Source organism: Triturus cristatus, chromosome 5_2, assembly GCF_964204655.1.
Source record: "Triturus cristatus chromosome 5_2, aTriCri1.1, whole genome shotgun sequence".
Taxonomy (NCBI): domain Eukaryota; kingdom Metazoa; phylum Chordata; class Amphibia; order Caudata; family Salamandridae; genus Triturus; species Triturus cristatus.
Window position 1 is genome coordinate 538,900,928 of NC_140588.1, and position 24,427 is coordinate 538,925,354.

The 24,427-nt window shown below is 44.7% G+C and overlaps 1 protein-coding gene across 1 annotated transcript in view; it reads left to right on the forward strand.

Moving 5' to 3' along the window:
- The window catches only part of CRTAP (cartilage associated protein), a 119,867-nt gene that overhangs the window by 66,533 nt on the left and 28,907 nt on the right, over positions 1–24,427 (forward strand). Inside the window, exons 3-4 of the mRNA XM_085607620.1 lie at positions 4,642–4,813; positions 23,923–24,051. Coding sequence (XP_085463746.1) covers positions 4,642–4,813; positions 23,923–24,051 — 301 coding nt within the window. The remainder of the gene's footprint in view (positions 1–4,641; positions 4,814–23,922; positions 24,052–24,427) is intronic.

Here is a 24,427-nt window from a genome sequence, read left to right on the forward strand (position 1 = left end):
GATATCAGATTTATTATATCGATTCACAAAAGCGATAATCATGTTTTGAATGAAATAACCTAAAACAAGATGACATTTTATATCTGATTCCTATATTTTGAAGAGGTAAATCAATTGATTCTTCTAGCGTAAAACCATTTAGTGCCCTGAAAAAGAAATACAAGTCAATAAACAGCACTAGTTGGGTACAACACCCCATTCACCACACGTTGGAACAGTTGTACGCATTCCTCGTTGTACAACAAACTAGGAGCCTTGTCAGTCATAATGCCCATGCGCTCTACTTCCTACCGAGATTAGGGAACTGACATCGTTTTGTTTCTATGCACAAGTGGGCTTGTGGGGAAAGGGACGTGAGGCGCTTCTTCCCTTTGAAGTGGACGCATGGCTAACACTTGGAAATTATGTGAGATGAAGTTATTTGTCGCTGCTTAAAGTGTCAAGTTAGGACGCCATTATCCATTGGTGCATCGGCCGTGCCCGGTGCCTGTGACTGACGCGCCCTGTGCTCATGTTACCCAGCTGTTTACCGAGGCTCCACGCTGCTGGTCACACATACGGGGCACTCCTTCACGGCCACTTCTCACCCCTATCGGGGCTCCCCAAACACAGACATTATATCTCAGAAAAGGTAAACTACCTTCACCCCGCATCCGTGACCCCGCATGCTGTCACAACGTGGTTGTAACAACGACCGCGTTGTGACAATGCATACCATTACTTCGCAAGTCGTTACAACGACTTGCGGAGGGGGGATAAGGTGTTGGATTTAAAATCCAACACCTTCCCTACAGTCCGAACAGACTGGAGTTGGAATAGTAAATTTTACTATTCCAACATCAAGCGACCCGCCCCCCCTCCGCAAGTCGTTGTAACAACTTGCGGGGTAATGGTATGCGTTGTCACAACGCGGTCGATGTTATGACCGCGTTGTGACAGCATGCGGGATAATGGTATGCGGAGTGAACAGGCATATTCCTCAAAACTCTCAATCGCCCCTTTGATCTACTCAATAAAAACAGCTTGCAGATGAGAGAAAAAAATGTCCAGGCGTGCACTCCCTTTCGATTTTAGATGTCAGCCTTTAGGACTGTTCTCAACGCACGTATTATCGCAGTATAAGCATTGACTCAAAATAAGAGTTTGCAAGATACAGCAGCGTATCACAAAGATGTATGCAAGGCCTTTATTTTTTTGAGGACTTTTATAGCACCAACCTCTTATTGTACATGTCAGAACGCTTTACAAGGTTGAAAACGTAATAATAATATACAATTTTTGATCAAAGCATGCGTAAGAAATTATAATCACAGAAAAATCACAGTTAAATTCGAATATCATGATTCTTAACCACCTTTACACTGTCATAATTTTTTTTTAATTGGGTCATTCAGTTGTACATAATATCTTCTTGGTTATATACAAGGTAACAAAAATACTTATAATACTTTTTTATTATAACTTTTCAACATGCTGCACAGTAGCCACAATGCTCTATAACATAGCTTAAAAACATTGGCAATGCCGAGAGCACTGGCTGAACACTTATAAGGACCCAAAGGCGAGACCTATTGGCTATGCCAATGCTTGTTTTTAAAATTATTTGTATTACAAGAGATTTTGCAAGCACAGAGCAAGCATTGTGCAGGCGAAACCTAAAAATGGGTCTCCCACTTCAGATATTGCATTAATTGCTGCTGTTACATTTTTAGTTGATCTTGATTCTCTGATTACCCAGCTGTATTACTTTATTTTGCCAAGCTAATTTTATGATATTTTGGAATGGTAATTTCAGTTGACAAGAATATATTAGAGATTTTGCAGGATCCTTGGAAATGCCGGATTTGGGGAAAACAGGCATGGGGGTTTTACAGCTTTCTGGTGTGCACATATTGATTTTTTAAAGTAGATTCAATATGAAATTCTTATTCACGGAATGAAACTCGTATGTCTCCTGGAAGAGACTTTCATGTGTTTTCTGGCTTTTGAGCTTAGTGACTGGTTGAAAATGCATTGTGGGACCTGCGAGACAATGTGTGTTCTGTGCAATAAGCCCCTTCCAAAAAATTACTGTTCAAGCTAGGATCTGTTCCAGTTTGACATAGCAGGCTCTTTCCTTGAACCAGGTAAACAAAAAGCACTAGACGAGAAAAACGGGTTCTGTTTTGGCTGGCGTTACTAATGTTGTAGAGAAGCTTAACTATTCCAAGTGCCTGGAACGATGATGGAGAAAATCTGAACTGATGAGAATAGACTTAGCTGGGGAATTTGACAGCAAGGCCTGAAATGACTACGTACGTTTGTAAAGAGCTCAGTTTAACTACCACACATCAGCAGAACAGACTGGCACCTCTCAGTGTATAATTTCATCCAAACCCAACTGCTCAGTCCCCCAATATCTCAGCAAACCTCTCCAAACCTTCTTTGTCGAAAAAAACAGACCTTCTCCTTAAAAGAATAAGCTCCACACGAACCCTACAGTTCCCCGTTGAACCGACCTTCTCTGACTTTTACCAGTTTTGCAAATTTATCTCTTGTGATGATGGGTCTAAATTAAGGCTTTTAGAATGACAGGCATGTCTACATCTCCCTCGCAGACCTCTCGCCTGACAAGGTTTTCCAGAGTATTGCAGAGGAGTGGCCACAGACCATGCCCGCATGATCAATAAATGCTTAGAAAGTAGTGTAGTTCCGTCCAACCTTTTATCATACCTATTAATTGTACTGGATTTTTATAAAGCACCGAGATATCACGGGGGTGATCAGAGTGCTGTGCAAGTGAAAAACACTGCACTTAATTGTTATTCAGAAGCTGGAGCCATAGATAATCCGAAGTGAATGCGAGGTATGAAAGCCCTATCCAGTATTCCTTTATTGTTACCCAAGTTGCTGCCAATGTTCAATAGAAATCTGCCACTAAAATTTCTGTCTTCAGGAGTTTGAATTAAAATGTGGTTAAGAGAAATCTGCATGACCCAAAATGGCTACCTCAACCCCAGGGCAGCCTACTTTTAGAAAAGGATTCCCAGATACACATCAGCACGTCGCTTGTGAGTTCCTCAAATCCACAGATGGTGAATTAGCAGGCAGCTTTCTCACTGCACATGATCCTGCTGGGAATTTCACTTATGGTGGAAGTGTCCCTCTACACATATTGCTTTCCATAGAACACGGAAACCAGACCTGAAAACGGAAACCAGAACCTTTGCCTGAGCTTTGCTATCAACTTCTTGTAGCCATCCTGAAAGCTTCCTTGTGAATGCATTGTGCCCATTGCTTACCATTGACTTTGTGGTTTGTAACTCACAGTTGCTTCCTTTCTGTTTGCTGGCTTTATTTGCTTTAGGCTGTCCAGCTTGAGATTGTTCCTTCCGTTCCCCATACCCTGCTTACTGCATTCTTCCACAAGCTTGCTTTCTGTAACCAGGCTTTTAAATCGTGTTCTTGCTGTGCATTCAAAGACAGAGGTCCAGTGTAATGCTCTGTCTTCAGAGGGTGTTTAGTGTTTATCTTTCTTTCTCTGACTTCAAAGTGAGAGATTTTATGACAATCTTGCTGTGAATAAAGACTTTTTTGTATAGCTCACAGTGCACTGGAAACAAATATTTGAATACAATCAAAACGCATCAATACACTAGGTGATGCCACTTCCACACATTGTTTGTGCGCAGTAAAACTATGTCTGTGCAAATGGAATGGTCATATCCATTGAAAATGTGCTGTCTATAATCGCAGTGAGCTGCCATCCCATGCATACTCCACACTACACCACTCCACTCTACAACACTCTACTCCACTTTCTGTCCCTCTACTCTACGCCACTCCATTCTACACCATTCCACTCCACTCTACAACGAGCCACTTCACTCCATGACAATCCACTATAGGACATGCCCCGCCACTCCACTCTGCCCCCTCCACTCTAAGACACACCACTCTACGACACAGCACTCCACTCTATTCTGTGCCCCCCACTCCCCGACATTTACCCTCCTCCAATCTACCGCACTCCACTCAGTCTACTCCAATCCACCCCACCCCAGTCTGTCCCACTCCATTCTACCCGACTCCACTCCAATCTACCGCACTCTACTCAATCTCCACACCACTCCAATCTATCCCTCTCCACTGCAGCCTACCCCACTCCAATCTACCAAAATCTACCCCAGTCTACCCCACCACTCTTCTTCAATCTACCCCACTCTATTCTACTCCACTCTACCCAAATCTACTCCATTAAAAATTACCCCACTCCAGTCCACTCCACCCAAATCTACCCCACTTCACTCTACCCCAATCCATCCCATCCCACTTACTTTTAGCAATGCCCGACAGCAGCCACGCTTGTGTACAACATTGCTAAAACACATTGCCAAAGCCAATAACTGTCGCATAGGCAAGACCTATTGGCTTTGGAAATGCCTGTATTGTCTTGCTATGTTGACAGCTGCTGCCGTTGAGGGCACATTGGTCTGTAAATCTTGGCTTTTGGCACCTCCTCTGATGCTTCTTCAGTGTGTGTGGTCAGCTGCACATTTTGAATGTAAAACTCTGTCTACCTTATGTTGATCATTTGTTGAAAATAAAAATGCAGAACCCTAACGACAACGGACTTGTCCTTTTTCACATCTCTTCCTGCAGGTTCTGTTCATCAGGGCAGTGAGAGCGTACAATGGAGAGAACTGGCGGACCTCCATCTCGGACATGGAGCTGGCGCTGCCAGATTACTTCCGGGTCTATAAGGAATGCCTTGCAGCCTGTGAAGGCGCCCGTGAAATAACCCATTTTAAAGACTTTTATTTGTCAATAGCAGGTAAGTTGATGTGTACGTGTACCACGCCATATCACTGCAAAGGGGCTTTAAGCCAAGGAAAAACGCAACGTTGTATGAGGTGAAAAGAAACATTACTATGTAGTGCCATGGTAAAATATGAATTCCATTCTCTTTCTAAGTCACATAAGGTATAAACCTCATTAAAGTGTTGCCTCCTCTCAAGCTATGACTCGCATATCCACCCAATGGAGAGCACAATCACTCGACATCTCAGTCAGAGCAGGGATTTCTGAAGTATTATAGGGTGCTGATATGATTCAGTCATTGAATAACATTTGGAATGCTGAAAATACCCCCATCCCTATACCAGATCTCTCATGCTAGTGCCCTTGAGCGTTACTGACAATCAGCTTCCTCGTGGCCTTGCACTGCGCAAACTGGTTTTTCTTGATAACTTATCAGAATATAATAAGCTTACTCTAGCATTCCAGCACAGAATCCGGTTAACATCATCTAACAAAGCCATGCCAGAGCGGTTTCACTCGAGTTATTCTGTATAAAAAGTTGTTTTATTTTAGAAACTCAGTCATCAGGCGTGTAAGTGGTAATCTTACTAAAACCTATGCTCACGGATTAATAGAGGCACATGATTGTCGTCAGTCTATAAGAACAAACATTGTCAACACTATTTCAAACACAAATAACATCCCTCAACATATATTCCTTAAAGGCTTTCCATTCAAATGTCCTCTAGTTGGAGAAGTCAGTTTTACAACTGAATGTTTTGTCTTATTCAAAAGCATTTACTCTCATTCCTTTAATAAAATCAAGACTTTTCTTTACTAAAATCTATGAAAATCTGCTTTTTATTGAAGGCCGAAGGCACCTCTTATGTTGGCTTAAAGCCACAAATTTGAAACTGGTTTACAATAGAATGTAGGAAACGTTTTATCTTTAGATCTATCTGCTGATCTGAGAGCGGGCCCCTGGCTACAACCAGCCCAAAGGCCTTAGAAGCCTTAACGCCTCTAGCAGAATGGGCCCCAGAAGGAGCTTGTCGATACATGAACCATCTTACCTAACAGGACATAGGAAATGCAACCTGTGTATGAGGCGTCCTGAGAATGTTTACCAATTTAGGAAATGGGGACATTTTCAGATGTTCTGTTTTCTGTCCTTAAATCTGCTCATAAATCTTAGGACAGTTACACATACCTTTTGGTTCATTGCAAAACTGGGGATGCATTCAAATTCGTTTTAGTACTTCGTCTGACATTAAAACACCATCTGGAGTATATGTCTGGCAAAAACTTGCAAGGTTTTAACATCATAGCGATTATTGGAAGCCAAATTTAATAACCGTTAGTTTAGCTGATTGAATTTTGAAGATAAACCTGCATTGCCAGTCCAAGCCACGAATACATTGGAAACCAAATGAACATCCCACGACTGGTTGTACTTGGGCACAGAAGTATTATAAAAATGTGCTTGCTTTTAAAGTCATACAAATGGGTGTTCTCCCAAAGGTCTTCCATCCCCATGCTGTACAGAAATGGCCGACCGCTTAGTGTTGACACTCTTAGAAGTGTTCCCTTGAGTGACTAAAGAAGCAAATAAATTAGCAATCAAAGTTAGATGCAAGGCGTATCTGCTGAAAGCAGGTCGGCACCTTGGCCCAGCCACCGCTAGCCCACACTGACCAAGTGGCTCCAGCGGCTTTTGAAATGCCTGGGCCCCAGCCTGTTCAGAAAAGTTTTTCAGCTTCTGTTGACATTCCTGGATTCTCCAGGCAGTCCTGACATTGTCCAAGCTGTTGGAGACAGAGTTTGGTATTCTAATGCAGGGAATCTCTTTGGTAAGCCCCCCCTCGTGAGCCTGGTAGTCAGGGTAGGCCAACTTACGCCCTTTTTAGGTCTCGCCTGGCATTGGAGCGCGCATGCGCTTCTCGTCTGCGAGAGCTATAGTAAAGAAGTCAGTTTACAGAAGGGGACTCTAGCCCTGCCCCTCGTTTCCATTGGGTAGCATTAGCGTTTATGGTAAACGCTGGCTTCCCGTTGGAAAGGAGGGTTTTTGGTTGCCTCCCTTTGGCTTTTTGCTGGACTGGCTTGCCTGATTCACGGCAGTCGTGAAGACTTTTCTTATCTGCTTGTTTATTTAACAAGCAGATGAGAAAAGTCTTCACGACGGCTCTCCGTCACGCTGCCTGCACGTGCCAGTCCGGCTCTGTGATTGGGCATGTATTACAAATCACATATTCTTATTTTCGTTTTTCTTTATTGTTTTACTGTGTTGGACTCAGTAGAATTCCCTGTTTATCCTCATTTAATTTCTCTAGTGGAAAGCTGCATGCGTATTGTTTAAAAACTTTCCGTTTGACCGGCATGCCAGAGAGTGTGTTTCAATACCGAATACTTTTATTTCGGTGCCTTTAAGAGACCTTAAGCGCCATTGCCCATATTTTCCTAGGGCCATTATATTTTGCGATATTCCTTTTTGTTTTAGAGAGCGATTGTTCAGTGTCCCATCTCTGCACAAACCCGGTCCATCTAGCTGTTTATTTACTCCCAGTCTACTAATTTTGCCCTAGTGTGTATGATAGAGGCTCTGTTTTAAGATGGCGGAAACGCAAGAATGGATAGCCCCACCCCCGCGACGTATCTAGCTGGATGTGGTGAGCCTCACGTCTGGCCGGTCTTTGGTAGCTCAGCGCCGAAACTCAGACCGTGGACGTTCTATCCCGGACGCAGCTTCGACCTAAGGAGACATTCTGTATGGGTAAGCCTAACTCCGAGGGACTGTTCTGGTTTGACAGGGTCTCATCACCTAAATTCCTCAGTTGTCGATGTAGCGCTGCCGCAAACAAGACCGTTTTAGTGATCAGGGACTCCCTGGGCAGACCCGTTCGTCATATATTGTTTGTAGGGGATTAAGTTCTTCTTTTGGCCTGCCTAGGAACCTTGTTAGCTCGATGCACTAAACATTTATTGTTTTTAATGGCTCAATGTGCAGCACAGATGGTCTACTTGCGGATGAGCGCCCTTGCTCTCTACTCTACTCCCCGGGTTTCTCTGAGGGATGCTTCTTACAATAATGATTTTTGTTGTGGGAGTACATTCTATCTGATGAACTTCTCCCGTAGGTTTTGGACCTAGCACTCTGGTGAGTCCAGCCTGTAGCGTCCCAAATAGTTTATTTCATGAATTTCCGTCTCTGTGGCATTGGAATCCCCAGGCAGCAGGCAAACAGGCAAGTGGCAGCAATCCGTGCGCTGTTCAAATCTGCCCGGAGACACTGTTGGTTTTTTCACCGACACCAAGCACTTCCCACATAGCATGGCACTCGAATCACCGTTGCGTGACAGCTGCTTTGTTTTGGGCCACAGTTTTATGGTTGTTTAGTTTATTAATTGTGTACAGCATCTGCTTTCTGCCTATTGAGTTTAATTTGATGCTGCACATCCGTTGGGTGTACTCTCCTCCCATCACCAGTCTCCGCTGCATGCCTCACATTCCCGCCCCTCATTCCCCGAGCTGCTGCCGGTGCCCACCGGTTGTGCAATGGGGTGCGCTATGTAAAGGATCCCGGTGTGCCATGTGCTAAGGACAAGTCGAGGCTTGCAGCTCAGCTCGTGTTTCGGGCGGGGCTCCAGGGATCGCAGGCAGGACAGAGGGGTCATCACACCTCCTCATACCCTGTCGGGCTGTGCACGGGCCCAGACACTGACATCTCTCGTAGCCCCCTTGCTCCTGAACCACAACCCCCTGCCGCCATGCCAGCCCTGTGCCGAGTAACACCACTCTCATTGAGGGCAGAGGGTTCTGCCAGACGCCCTTTGCCGCACACAATGAGACTGCAAGGACCGGCTGACAGGTAGAGTGATGCTTTCATTTTTAAATCACAGAATTGCAGGGAAACATTACAAATTTTGATGCATATTGTTTTTATATTCCGTAATGTAAAAGCTGGCCATTTTTTTCCTTTCTACATTTTATTTTTTTCTAATTACCGTGTCCCAATTGCAGGTGAATGTTTTCACCCCTTTTGGTGCTCTGCGTTTCATGGAGACATGTTTCCGTTTCTAAACTATCCGTTTCTGGAGATGATTTTTCTGGCGAGAACGACTCGCGTGTCATTTAAAGAGGGTATGAGAAGGGTTTAAAACTCCAGACCACTTGAAATAACTTTTCTGAGGACTGTAGTAGAGAGGCCTGGTCTTTGCCCAGGGGGACACACAATGTCCAGGCTGATCCGGGAGACACTCTAGGGTTCACCAACTAGCTCCTGATGTCGCTGAATTAACTGGCACAGAACAAAATAAACTTTCCCCTTGTGCATTGGCACTTTGAACCAATATTTGCCCCTTCCGAGCAGTACCTATATAAAACATGTTTCGATCGGTAGGTTGAAATGTAATTTTTTGGGGAACGTTTTAGCAGTTTGGTCCTTAAAGTCTGGTAGTGCTTGCACGTCACTTGTCTGTCCCCTAGTCTCGCTTTTCAGAGGGCTTGAGGTGCAGAAAAACTGTACGAGAGAGACAGGAGGTGTTTCTTCTACAGCATGTTGTGGAAAAAAGGTCATTGAGGAAGCGTTTTGAAAAAAGATTTTCTCATGAATATAGTTGTAATCCTTGGGAAATGTAAACATGTCAATATTTTGGGACACTTAACTCTGGACATTGCTAATATTATTTTTGTAGTGTTGCAGGCTTTTGTTAAAAATACTTAGCTTTTTTGGTTTTCCCTTTGGTGACTTGCTTTAATTTTTTTCGATTATTGTTTATTGGTGAAACTCCTGTACAGCCTTTGGTTCCCTGTTTCCGTAGCGTTATTTGAAATGGGTGCTGCTGTCCAAGTAATTTGTTGTTCATTTTGGGGGCAGAGTAAAAATGCTCTTTTAGGAACCTGTTTACTGTCATTGAAGTCTCTCCTAATTTCACGCAAATAGAGCTAAAACGAGCATTTGCAATGCAATAGGTCTCACATTTACACAAGTTTAAGCTTTTGGCATTGTCAATGTCTTTTATTTATGTCTTAAAAACCAAAACGGAAGTAAAAGGCATTGTCATTTACAATGCCAATAGCTCAAACTCGCGTAAATGCGAGACCTATTGCATTGCAAATGCTTGTTATGTTTATTTTTCCCCACAGGAAAGTGCACTGTGTTGAGTAATGGTGGTCGTAACAGAATTTTTTCTCTAAAGGACAGACAATCAGAATGTGTCAGATTCGTAAATCTGCAATGGACAATAAGAGAAAAAACTGCCTAGTCTAATAGTGTGCATGTATTGGGTATGGCATCAGACCATATTTTTACATCATACTAAATATTATATTATTATATACTTACATATAGTAGTTTTCAAACAGCAGTTAGTCTGAAGGGCAGCAGAGGGGTGCTACGACGAGTTTAGAAGCAGCCTGATAGTTATTTTCGCTTACCCCTAAAGTTGATGTATTAAAATGGCCCCACAAGTCCTCATCATACAATGCAACACTCTCGATCTGAGCATTATTAATCTCAAATGTCGGCAAGATAGGATAAGGGAGGACCTTTTTGGCAAACCTGGCTAGTGCCAAAGCCTTATGTTTTAATCCGAGAGCAGCACGTGGAGATTTGGGATGACCGTGAATATTTGTTGGACCGTCTAATCCCTAAATAATTAAATTCTTTACTCTCTCCAGTTATTAGTTCCCAACCACATGATTCGTCTGTTTGTTATAGGCCATAAATCTGATTTTCGACGTGTTGATTAAAAGGGTATTGTCCGCAAATAAAAGTGCTGCCCCCTTTTCATCTGCTAGAACTGGAGAGCCACCCACCCAGTGCAGCAGAAAGCCTATACCGCTGTTAATAAACAAAAGGAAGAGAGTTGGAGCCAGAACACAACCCTGGCGAATTCGGTTCTTGACATTGATTTTCTCTGTGAGTTCGCCGCTGGATCCCCAGTGTATCCGGGTGTAGTTACTGTACAGTGTAGAGGCGTAGAGTGGAGGTTTATTATAATAATGAGGAGGTTGCTAGGAACAGCCATACTAGCCAGAACTTCCCACATCTTCGCTCTTGGAACTAAATCAAATGGGGGCACAAAGGTCAATGAAAGCAACAAAAAGGTTTCCATCACTGAAGTCGACTAATCACCAAAAAAGGAAAGACTTGATCCATGGTTACCCGTCTTTGATCTAAAACCTGCTAGTAAGTGTGTAAAGATATCGTCATCTGTAATCCACTCTGATAGCTTTGCAAGCACATGCTTTCAAAAGATCTTTTGTAAGTTATGTAAAAGACTAATGGGGCGATTTGAAGACCAGAACAATTTCAGGGCCCTTCCAAGACGAGGGGATCAGGGCTCCAGCAGCTATTGCATTGAAGACCAGGTTGATATAGGGGACCCAAATTATGGGATCGGAGCAGAACATATCCGCAGGAATCTTATCCAGCCTAGGGGCTTACCTCGGCTCTAGAACATGACTGCTGCTTTTGTGCAGCACATGAACACGTAACTGGAGGCAAGGCATGTCCTTGCGACTGGCTAATTTTGTGTGCCACGCACGATGGGCCTGGTATCTGTGCGTGCGAGGGCGAATAGAAGGATTAAAAGTAGGCAATCTACTCCCATAGTTGAATATGCACCTCAAGGGTCATGGCATGATCTTGTCCATTCTGGCTAACAAATGTGCCACAACGTTGTAAGTTTATTTTATTTTTTGCCACATCGAAGATCATCTCACTTCCTTCTTTCCCACTCAGAGTTTGCATGCCTTAAGAATTCCCAATAAAAATCTCTGGCTGCCCTGATCTTTACCCTGCTGCCTAGCGTCAGGGTAGAAAGCAGGGATTTCTTAGCACCCCTGCAAGCTGGGTTGTTCCATTCCTGTGTTTTGGGAGATCTGAATGCCCATTTGAAATTCTTGTGAAACTAGTCTTTCAGTTTCGTGAATAGCTCATTATTATGTGCCTCAGTAATTACGTTGTGATGTTGCCACATTGTGTCAATCAGCCACTAGATGAGTTTCTCTTTTTCACATTCATGTTTTGCACCAAAGGTTATTTTTTTCTTCTTTAAGTCTCTGCACCAGCTGTTTCAGTGTGGGTGGCGGGCAGAAGCCAGATGAAAGCTGTGCTCGTTATGGACTCTCGCACCGAGTCGGCGCTAGACATTTGGTTTGAGCCTAGCGCGAGCAGTCCGTGGCTCGCCCACCTCTTTTGTAGCTACCATTAAGTCCCTCCGTGAAAATGCCTTTCCATGTAGCATTCTATTTCTTTCAGTAGGCTACCTAATGGCATGTTTACATCAAGTTTGTGATAATTCTGCAGTTACAAAACACTTCTATATAATTGTAATAATACCGCTTTAGAGGCCAGGGACATTAATATAAATGACTAAAGTGAGTATAACTCTTTTAAGACAAATATACACAACTTTCTGGACTCCTCAGTGGCACAGTAGTAAAACCAGCATAGGCATAGCCAATAGGTCTCGCCTTTGGGACCTTATAAGTCTTTAACCATGCAGCACATTATCCTGGGTGCTACAACATCAACTGCTACTTCATGTGCCAGTGGTGAACGGCCACATACACCCAAGGTCGGGCTTTCGTGCACTTTTTAAATCTAAGATCTCTAGGGAAAAGCAGAGATGCTTACTAAGGTGACCAACTGTCATGGGTGTAAAAATTCAGGACAAAGGGTCCACATTCAGGACAAACATTAAGGACAGGAGGTCAAAAATTAGGACAAAACTTCGGGACAAAAGGTAAGTTTTACAGACACATCAGAGGAGGTCGCACAATAGTATACAAGTAAACCAATCCATATCCAAACATATTCCACCATTTGCAAACCCATCCATTGTGTATCCTTCCATCCATCATTTCACTCATCCATCCCTCCTTCCACCCTTTCACCATATCCATCCGTACACTCATCCATCCACTCTTCCATCCATCCATTCATCCTTTCACTTATCAATTCATCAATCCATCCATCATTTCACTCCTCCATCCCCCATTCACTCGCCCATCATCCACCCTTTAACTCATCCATCCATCCTTTTACTCATCCATCCTTCCTTTTACCCATCCATCTACCCTTCCACCTATACATCCATCTGTTTATCTTTTCTCTCATCCATCCTTCCACTCATCAATCCATCCTTTCATTATCCATCTTTTCACCCTTTCATTTATCCATTCACCCTTTCACTAATCCATCCATCATTTACTCACTCGCTCACCTTTTCATATTAATTATGAGCCGAGCCTTTGTCTGCAGAGTTGCAGACAGAAGAGACCCATCAAGAATTTCACCCTTGCTGTAGTTCTGAAAGCAAGGGGTGGGGTGTGGGTAGGGTTCACTATGCACCTGAACATAGGCAAACTGAAAAAGTGGAAGTCATAAGTCATGCATGATGCACAGTGCCAGACCATGGGGTGACTGACATGGTGTTGTTTCCAGGGCTTTAAGTGGGAGGAAAAAACTGGGAGGTCTCTCAAAAGTGGGTGTTTGATGTAATTAAGGGTGTGGCTTAAAACACCTAGGCAAAAAATATATGCTTACTATAGTGTGCCACCCGACGGATGCCTCTTCTGTCATTGTATCCAGATATATAACACAACAAGTAAAGTTACACCTCTAACAAGCCAGAACTATTGGCTTTGTCAATTGTTGTTAGTTGCATAAAGTACAAAAGCAGCAACCATGGCTTCGTTGAATATAATATTGAAAATGCATCAGTTCTGAAATGATATTGTAAAAAAGAACTCTAGCCCCTTCTGCTTAACTTCTTTTACCTGCTTCTTTTCTTGAACTGAATTCTCACCTAGCAGCATTGGCGTTTTTGCACATTTCTTTTGTCCGACAGAATGCCCTGCCCTAGACGGAGGCTGGGGGAGGCCCACCACATGCTTTGCAGCCCAGACTGGCCCATTGTCATTCTGTATGTGGTAATCAGCCGCAGCCAAAATGACAATGGGCAGGGTGAGGCTGCTCTTGTGCTCAGAGGAGTGCGAGGTGGCCCCCAACAGGGAGGGAGCTGAGGCTTCTGCCAGGGGGAACAGTAATTTTCCCCAATGCCTAAAATTACAGACATAAGGCGTCTGTAAAAGGGATCCTCACGGACAACGGACATGAGATCCAAATTACGGACGGTCAGTGAAATTTTAGGACGGTTGGTCACAATAATGCTTACTGCATTGGACATCTTGGCAAAGAGGGAAGCGAAGAAGAATATGCATGCTATGTGATCCAACCTTAATGTACAGCAGTTAACAAATTTTCTGGCAATATTGTCGGCAAAATAAACTGTAAAACCTCGATTTTAATCAATGATGCACAGCATCGTAGCTGAAAGTCTAGCATGCACATTATATGCCTGCAGCTCAATGTTGGTGCTAGCTAAAAGCAGAAATAAATGGAGAAATGTCCACGGCCATCTTTGAGGTGAATCTGAGCTGCCTGCATGGGTTGTTTGCATCACAGCACTTTGCTGTGTGCCTAGCCGTTAAACCACCTGTAGCTGCCAACTCTCCCAGTGCCAGCAGGAAGCACACACTCCAGGCCCGATGAGAAGTGCGATTTAGGGGTCCCAAGCCCTCCTGGGCTCTCATCCATCCTTCCACTCTCATCAATCCATCCTTTCTCTCATTATCCATCTTTTCACCCTATCATTAATCCATTCACCCTTTCACTAATCCATCCAGCCATCCCGTCATTTACTCACTCGCCCACCTTTTCATATTAATTATGAGCTGAGCCTTTGTCTGCAGAGTTGCAGACAGAAGAGACCCATCAGGAATTTCACCCTTGCTGTAGTTCCTAAAGCAAGGGGTGGGGTGTGGGTAGGGTTCACTATGCACCTGCACATAGGCAAACTGAAAAAGTGGAAGTCATAAGTCATGCATGATGCACAGTGCCAGGCCATGGGGTGACTGACATGGTGTTGTTTCCAGGGTTTCCAACCCCCCTCTCCCTTGGAGGAGAGGGGTTGGATTTGTCCTGTGCTACTAAACACCCAACCAACCTACAATGCCCTCTTTCCACCGCTCACCTTTTGTTGTATCAATATTTTCTGAATTTTATAAGTGCTGGTCTAGTAGCTTGCACCAGAATCCTGCTGGACTCCTCCCAATTGCAATAGAGCTTAAGCAGATGGGCGTGTGGTATTGGTAGAAGTCAACACAGGACAAGCAGCGTTGGGGGTGGAGGAAAAAGGCGCCATTGGGGAAACAGCGTCTGAAATTTGTTCTCAGTCTTTGAATAAAATGCACATGTTACAAGATCAGATTAAGGAGGAGTAGAGCCAGACAGGCCAGGCTACAGGAGGGAAGGTAGCTACACTATGGGAGCCCAATGCTCGTTATAGAGACATGTATAAGGGTTAATATATCGTGATGTGTTCATGCATTCTGCAGTCTTCATTTCATGTGTTTGTTGTGCAAATCCTTTTAGATGAGTACTAATTGTTATGTAATTTGAGTTAATGGGACGCTTTCACTCCCATTAGGAATAGGGACTTGCATATGGAGGGGCTTTTTACATGGTCTACATTCTCACTGAGACTGTATAATGACATTTGTAAGCAGCATCAGTTGCTTGGTAGTAAGTATGATCTTGTGCAGGTTACTCACTCCAGAAGCCTCGCTTTAGGTATCTTTGTAAACATGTTTAGCAGCAATGATTGGAACAACAGAGCGCTGCATCTCAAATAGTGGAAGCATGAATATTGCGCAGAAAGCCCATGGCCGGGCAGGAATGTGAGCTTGTTTATTGATCTGTGAGGGAGGGTACTCTTTGAAGAGAAAGACTACCTATGAGGAGTAGCAGAGGGATTTTGTACTTTTGGGATTTCTGCCATCCAAACTAGCAATTACTACAGCTCGGCGGTTACCATGCACCTGTCTGGGGTAAAAGGGGTACGTGGTTGGTGTCAAGGCTTCCCCCGCCTGTTCCTCCCCGGGAGCACGGATGCAGACAGCGCATATGCTGCAGGAGACACTGCTTAGGAGACTTTGTACAGAGCGATGGGAAGTAAATTGCTTTCAATCTTGGTGAGGGAGGCTGCAGAAGGGCGCCGTGATGAGAAAAAGACGCTCAGCTGTCGTGCTGAAAGAAGAAATGCAGCGGCTGTGCTCCTTTCTATTATCAACACGGTGCCCGTGAAAGAAGTGTGGCAGCTGTGCGCCTTTCTATTATCAACTCTGTGCCTGTGAAAGAAGCGTGCAGCCAAAGTGGGAACCACATTGTAAAAGTTGGCAGCAACAGAGAACAAATGGAGGCATGGTGGAACAAACGGGGACAAATCCCCAGGGGACAAACCCCCATGTTTTTGCTTTCCCTGTGCCGCCCGACAAGAACCTTCTCTGCAGTTACCTAAGCTGAGGCACCTCTCCCCTATGAAAGGCAGAGGTGAAAGGCACAGGCTGCTCCTCACAGTGGCGTGTAGGAATTTAAACTAAGCAACCATGCCCCCCCCCCCCGCGCCAGTGAGGAAAGAAGACGACGACCTGAAGCGTGGCATCCCTGAAGCGGGCACAGTGGTGTAAAATAAAAGCTGCATAGCATCCAAAATCATATAAATAAAGTTTGTGCAATTCAAACATGCTACACATGCTTCCTTCTCTTAATTATAAAACAAGTAATTTTAAAATGGGCTAGCAAACACACGCTCTCATTAGAACTATGCCTCTAGGCTTCCATGATCTGAAACTAATAAAATGAAATATGAAAGCAGAGCTGTGACAAGATTTACAGGCCTGTTTTCAGTCATGCTGGAAATCGAAAGGCATGGGGAGCAGCTGTACGACCGCAGGCCAACAAAAAAAAGCGCTTTCAAAGTATTTTAAATAACCTGAAGAATAAGAGCACACGTAACGGGCATCCTCATGGGAGGATACAAAAGTCCAAAATGAGGGACTACTAAGCGTATTCACCAAACAAAAGCCGGCATTTACAAAGGACAGTAAGAGGAACCAATGAAAAAGATGGGCCATGCTTGAAGACCCTATTGTAGATACGCGGTCTCTTCGAAACGTGTGTGCATGCGCAGCATAGGAGAGACTCAGTTATGCCAATTAGAACAATTTCACACTCTTCTGCTCTCAAAACTTACAGTAAGGCTTTGCAAAAAAAAGAAAAAATAGACACCTATTTTGGTTGGTAGCAGTTGGCCTTTAATTCACTGTTCGAATTTTTTAATAAAAAGCTTTACGATCAAACTAGATGTTAATGTGCTTTCGCAATTCCAAAAATGTCTGTTCTACCCATTTTGATTTCTTTTATCATCAAATCCCTTCCTGCATGTTACATGTAACAACTGGTCAGCAATTTAATATTTCTAAAGATTTGGGACTCCAAGACTGCCTACCTTTACTCGTTGTTGGAAGGTTTGCAAAGGAAATCTGGCAAACTTGCCGTACTAATGTGTTGTCTGTAATGGCAGTATGCTACCATACCATGCATACTCCACGTTGCCCCATTCTACTTTGCACCACTCCATGCCACTGCACTCTAGTCTGCACCACTGCACACTACACCACTTCACTATGTTATTGCACTCTTCCCTGCCCCATTCCATGCCTCTGTACTCTACACCGCTCCACTCTGTGCCAATGCACTCTACCCACACTACCCTACCATTCTGCACTGCACTCTTTGCCACTGCACTCTACTCCACTGCACTTCACTGAATGCCACCCAACTTTGCAACACTGCACTCTTATGCCGCTGTGCTCTACTCTGTACCACTCCACTGTATGGCACTGCACTCTGTCAATCCCCTCTACGACACTCTAATATGCACCCCTGCAGTCTACTCTGCGCCACTGCACTCTGCCCCACTCCTCTATACTCTACGCCACTGCACCCTGTGCCAATGCACTCTACACCACTTTCCTCAAAAGCAAAGCACCTCACGCCAATCTACTCTCCACCATTGCACTCTATGCCACTGCACTCTGCCATTGTACTCTGTAACTGTACTCTACACCACTATTCTACTCTGTGTCACTGCACTTTATGCCACCATATTCTACTCTGCGTCACTGCTCTCTGTGCCACTCTACTCTGCCCCACTGCACTCTACTCCATTCTATGCTACGCCACTCTACTCTATGCCAGGGTTCTCCAATGTCTGACCTTGAGTGTCAGATCTTTAGCAAGTCCATATTTAGATAAATGCACTTATCTTAAAAATGTGACATGGATCCGGCCCTCCAGGACCAACATTGGAGAACCCTGCTCTACATCATTGGACTCTACGTCACTTTACGCTGCACCACTCTACACCACTGCTCTCTACGACACTCCACTCTGTACTTTTTTGTGTATCAATTTGAATGTAATGTAGGCCATCTGCTCCTATGTTAATTGTATAAAACCTTTTCAAAGTCGAGACCAGTTATTTGTATTTACCCAGCTGCATCAGATAAAGCCTATCTACAATCCACATTTGGATGGATAGTATTAAGGTTTTCTGTGCAGTGACTAGTATCCAACTGCAAGCTACACATTTTGCACATTATTGTCAGATAGGAAAAGTTCTACCTGGGCTCTACCAAGGAACATGGAGTTGGCTGCTTGTACTAAGGTATCAACATGTCCGTTATCGCACATTCACAAAACATTACCATTTGGGATAAAAGACATGCTGGGAGCCTAGCTGGTGTTATCGACATTTCAGTTTTCCACACTCCGCTCTCGCCATCATTTTAATGGTGGCGAGGGTAATGCTCTAAAGTCTTTGTACGGCCTGTGATTTTTACAGTGAAACATCTTGCAAGTGAAACATTTTACCTCCAATCATTGATTTGCAGCTTGTTTGTTGCTGATTCTCATGTGACCCTCCCACCTTGCAAGCTGGTGAAGGACAATGCTATGGATTTGAATTGTATCCAGATTTTAAATTGTGAAAAATAATCTAAGGCGGAGTCTGTTATACAGTGTGTTGTGCTGTACAGAGTTACGTAAGGATTAGACTAGGCTTCTCCAATGAGTAGCTCTCGTGCTACCCTTCAGTAGCTCTCCTATGTCCACCCCATCTGTAGGAAAGTAGGATCTGCTTCCTATGGTTCCCCAACTTTTTGCTTCATGTTAGACAGTTTTTGACTAATCTGACTGGAATCCTGCTAATCAGGACTCCAGTCTGTCTGCTTTCTCCCTAAAATGTTATGTCATGTACTTAGGTACACTCTAGATTGGATACAGGGGTACCCTTGTCAGTCCTTGGTATATGGTACCCATGTACCCAGGGTATAGGTAGCCCAGAGACCTCCCATGGGCTGAAGAGAGGTCATGCAAAATGGGACTACAGGCCTGCCATTGCAGCCTGTGTAAGATGCTGCATGCACCTCTCACTTTAGATATAGGTTTCCTATATCTAAGGGTCGCTACACTTATAACCTATGTCACCCCTATAGCAGGCCTTAACAATCCTGAAGGCAGGGTGCTTAGTTCTAAGTGAGAGGGTGTCCCTGCATGAGTAGGATACCCCTGCAGCTTACAGAGTCCATTCTCCCGGGTTGTCAGTGTATCAGCCATTTACGACATATAGAATGGCATTATGCGACTGCGTAATGACCAACTCTAAACGGCTGAAAGTAACCCTATCGTGTTTGGTATCTAACAATTTGGAATCCTACCCCACGTATGATTCCACCCCTCAGAAACGAGCTTTGTGAGGTCCCTGGTGTTCCCGGTACCAGCCTTCCAGTCCCAGACAGCCCAAAAGGGTTGCCGCCGACCAGAGCCACATTTCTGCCCTCCTGCTGCTAAGCAAGCTCGAGCAGGGGACCGCAGAACAATAGGCATCCTGTCACAGGGAAGTGTGACTACCTCCCAGACAGGATTTAGTGTATTAGACCTGGGTGGGTGCGATTGCCAGCGACCAAAAATCTGCATGAGGGGCACATTTGGTGTCCCTGTGCATAGTCCAGTTCAAACCAGTACTGGGAGCCATTGGCTCCTGCTCTGGTGCGAAACTGGACATGGGAGTAACCTCTCCACTGTCCTGACCCTCCCCCGGAGGGTCCCCTGAATCTGTCCAACCCTCTCCCGTGGATACAAAAGGGCTTACCTGGCTGTAGGACCCTAGATTCGACGTGGACAAGATTCTGATCAAGAAACCACTAACCTTCGACTGTCTGGACACTCTGGATTTAATTTGGGCCTGGCTTCGTCTCCCACTCCATCCATAGCATAGTCTGGGTCCGTGCCCCATACAGGCTCCATGCAGGACCTGTGGAGCATCAAGGATAACCGAAGATATCTCCCTTGGAGTGAAGGAGTCACTCCCCTGCAACCGCAGGCACTGTAACAGTCTGTTGATCCTGAGCTCCTGCGGGCTCCAAAGGCTCCAGCAACACAGGAGGTGGGTTCCACGTCCCTCGAGGTCCAAGCTGCCCTCTCACCAAGGTTGAGGTTAGAATCCCTCTTGGGGGCTACAATACTCATAACCCTGTGCACGGCATACTTTTGCAAGTGCATATACTTGTTGGCGTTTCCAGAACAAGTGCACTGGGCTCAGAGTAGCCCCCACTTCTGGCACCATTTCCACCAAAGAACTTCGGCCTCCTGCTCCGTGGGCTGTTGCTTCCAGCCTGTGGGACCTATACAGGGTTAATACTGCTTTTCTTGGGCTCCCCTTGGTTGCGCCCGGCTTGCCCTGACTCCCCTGTGTTTGGTGAGACTCCTGGACCTTGCTGGTCTGAACCGTAACTTTGCTTGACCATCTTTGTGGGTTGCCGCTGCCAAGGCTTGTTGGTGCTCCAGCCGGACACCGACCCCTCAGCACTCAACATCCTTTGTGGGACCGGTCGTATTTGGCTCCTGGTCGTACTCGATGTCTCCTGGTCCCGGTGGCTGCAGAGTCAAAAACCCCCTCTTCGCACCTGAAGCACCCGACATCGGTGGGCATTCGTCTACCGAGCCTTTGGTCACTCCTGAGTGACACAGACTCTGTCCCCTCTGCTTTCAGGTACTCTTCAACAGGAATCCACCTTTGGATTTCGACTGACACTTTTCTACTTTCCAACAGTGGCATTTCCTTGAAGTCCTCAATTGAGATCGACAACGGTTTCCGACACAACTTCAGCCATATGCACCCGGCTTCCCTGGGAGAGGTAACTCTGGTACTATGGTATACATGGGTGGGGTGGCTCTCCAACCTTTCATGATCCAAAGGGTTTCCTCGTAATCAACTGGAAAGGGTCCTTAAACTTTAAAAGTGTAAACGCGACTCTCATAGAATTGTACGGCGCCCGCAGTTTTGTTTCCACACTGCACCCATCCTCCGTGGGGTCCCTACTTACTCACCTTGGGTGGTTCCTTGGGCTACAAGCGATTCTACAACCTCTAGACAAGGTCTTGACTCGAGTCGTGGTTCTTATACCACTATTTTCGTACATGGTTTGGTTTCCCCCTGGAGCCCACTGTGTATTAGTGCTACTTACGATTGTTTCTGTGCTACAGTATTGTGTGCTTTGTGTTTATCTGCATGTAGCAGATACTGTGAAGTATTTAGAGTGTGTTATAATAATAAATACATATTTGTATAACTACTATGTGGTTCTCCTTTCATTTAACCAATACAATAAGGTTGCATTCTGGTAAAATAAGCTGCTTAACATTCCTTCAAGACTAAGCCTTAAGGCTGCTCTCCACAGCTACCACTTGGATAGCCTTCTAAGGTTATCTTTGACCTCTTAAATCACCAAAAGGGTTGTTTGGACTGCTGCAAGGTGTCCACTTTAATTAGTGCAAAAACCAAAGGAAATGATGGACGGAGTGTTGAACAATGCAAACACTCACCCCCAGTCAACTGATCTGGGTTTAATCCATCACCATTCTTTAGTCCACTCTGCCACCCCAGTTCAGACATGGCCATATGCAAATCAGTCTGACCCTGTGCCTCATGGGAACAGTCCAGCCCGAACTGCCAAGCCATGTCTTCCCTGGACCGGAAACTAGCTTCCTAAGACAGGAGGACCTGGCTTGGCAGTTCGGGCTGGACTGTTCCCATGAGGCACAGGGTCAAGACTGATTTGCATATGGCTGGGTTCAAACTGGAATGGCATGGTGACCAAAAAAACGATGGATTTAGGCCCAGATCTCTGTACTGGGGTGAATGTATGACATTGTTCTGCATTCTGTCCATCAATTGTTGTTTTTGCATTTGTCACCCCGAGTGGGAAGGGTATGCCCAGACGTGGGTCCCTTGCTCTCCATGCCACTGGAAATCAAGCAAGCCTGGCTGAAGACGGCTGAAATGCCAGAAACCGGTCCTAGGATGCTTGTTTCCAGTCCAGGCAGGACCTGGCTTGGCAGTTCGGGCTGGACTGTTCCCATGAGGCACAGGGTCAAGACTGATTTGCATATGGCTTGGTTCAAACTGGAATGGCATGGTGAGCAAAAAAACGATGGATTTAGGCCCAGATCTCTGTACTGGGGTGAATGTATGACATTGTTCTGCATTCTGTCCATCAATTGTTGTTTTTGCATTTGTCACCCCGAGTGGGAAGGGTATGCCCAGACGTGGGTCCCTTGCTCTCCATGCCACTGGAAATCAAGCAAGCCTGGCTGAAGACGGCTGAAATGCCAGAAACCGGTCCTAGGATGCTTCTTTCCAGTCCAGGGAGGACCTGGCTTGGCAGTTCGGGCTGGACTGTTCCCATGAGGCACAGGGTCAAGACTGATTTGCATATGGCTGGGTTCAAACTGGAATGGCATGGTGAGCAAAAAACGATGGATTTAGGCCCAGATCTCTGTACTGGGGTGAATGTATGACATTGTTCTGCATTCTGTCCATCAATTGTTGTTTTTGCACTTTAATTAGTGGACATCATATATCAGGCGACCTTCTCACGCCAACCTACTAATTTAGAAGCTTTTGCTTGTCACAGTTAATAGGTAGATAGACCAAAACTCAGGATGTGCATTTGAGACAATGTGTGTATTGTCAGAACTCATAAACCGATGTTCAAAAGCTGATATTTGAATGAAAAATGTAGTGGCATTTGGGCGACGTATTACTAATATCATTAGCCTGATGTCAGGGGCATTACAACTATGTCTGTTTTGCATTACCCATGCAGCGACATTTCAGACTTACAAAGCCTGATTATCATTACTGCTGTTAGCCCTGCCTCATGCACTGAGGCAATCACGGCTTGCATATGGTGGCCACTACTGTAATCATGTCTGATGTGGTCACTGTTAAAACATTAATAATAATGGTAGCTCTAAATGATTTTCATTGAGCAGCAGTGGCTTTTATTACAGATCAGGTTGAAGACCCCTGGATTAGGCATTCTAGTCTTGCCTGTCTGATGCCCAAACAAAGAGTTGCACGCAACTCCACCCTAGACGGTTGAAATTTGCACAAGATTTAAATCTACATAAGAAAAAAGTAGCAACCCGATAGTTACAGGTAAGTAAACGTTTCCTTCTTTATTCCTGAAGACACCTGAGTTGTGTTTTCAAAGCTCTATATATTGCTCCATATCATGTACCGCCTACTAATTCTAAGAATAAGGCATTTCTGCATAATTATCGCTTAGTAATTTTTAAGGCTTTTGCAATGACGGCTGAAAATTCAGGTGGTGTAAATGCTATCCACGGGAAACACAAACCAAACGATGTTTTGCACTGGCCAAGTTGTGGTAAATGTGAATTTTATTGTAGGTTGGCGGGTCGGGGGGCCCATAACCTACTTTTCTTTGCTACTGATGAGGCATCACAACTTAGTCACACACAAGGCTCAGTTTGCAAATTTCTTAATTGGAAATGCATCTAAAATGGATTTGACGTGGAAGATAAAATGTGATTGATGCTTACCGCTAATTGTTGTGGCTTCATCTGTATTTACTTTGCTCCAGGTCTCTCAAACTCCAACCTAATTGCTTGTTGGTCAGTAGTTGAGGTAAGTGGCTGACAAGCGACGTCTGTTTAGTTTACGATTAAATGTGGTCCTCGAAATTAGTTTACCACTAAAATGGTTTTACTGATTAGTTCTGCCGTACTTCTGTATTGGGTTGTAAAACTGCTTCAGGTTGTCGGTTTCCGAATGCAGTGTTTGATGTATTTCTGTTCTCCTGGAACACTAGACTGGTATAAGAATCTGGACACTAGCAAATGAGATTGCTTTTGCTTTCTTGCAGATCACTACATCGAGGTTCTTGCTTGCAAATTGAAGTGCGAAGGTGATCTCACCCCCGTCGTAGGAGGATATGTAGTGGAGAAGTTTGTGGCAACCATGTACCACTATCTGCAGTACGCCTATTATAAATGTAAGTGGTTCTGTGGCAGTGTTGGGTGAGTGTGTAGGTGATGCGCCTGCAATGACAGTGCTGAGGTTGTGCATTGGTTGATGGTCTAAAAGGACGCTTGCCATCTGCGTTGTGGTCACCTCCGTTGACACTGAATGAATCTTTTGGATAAAGTTGCAAGATGAAACAAACAAAAGTTAATTAATCCATTGTAAATTGTGAACCCAGAATTTCGTGAACACTCGCTGCGTGATTGCCAATCTGCACGGTGTGACTCTACTATCTGAATAATTGTCAGAGGCAGGTGCATAAGATGCGCTGGATAATTTAGTGGAAATAGGAAATGATCCAAATGTGCTCTGTTTTTTTCTGTGAGGCACGATTAGATGGTGTTACT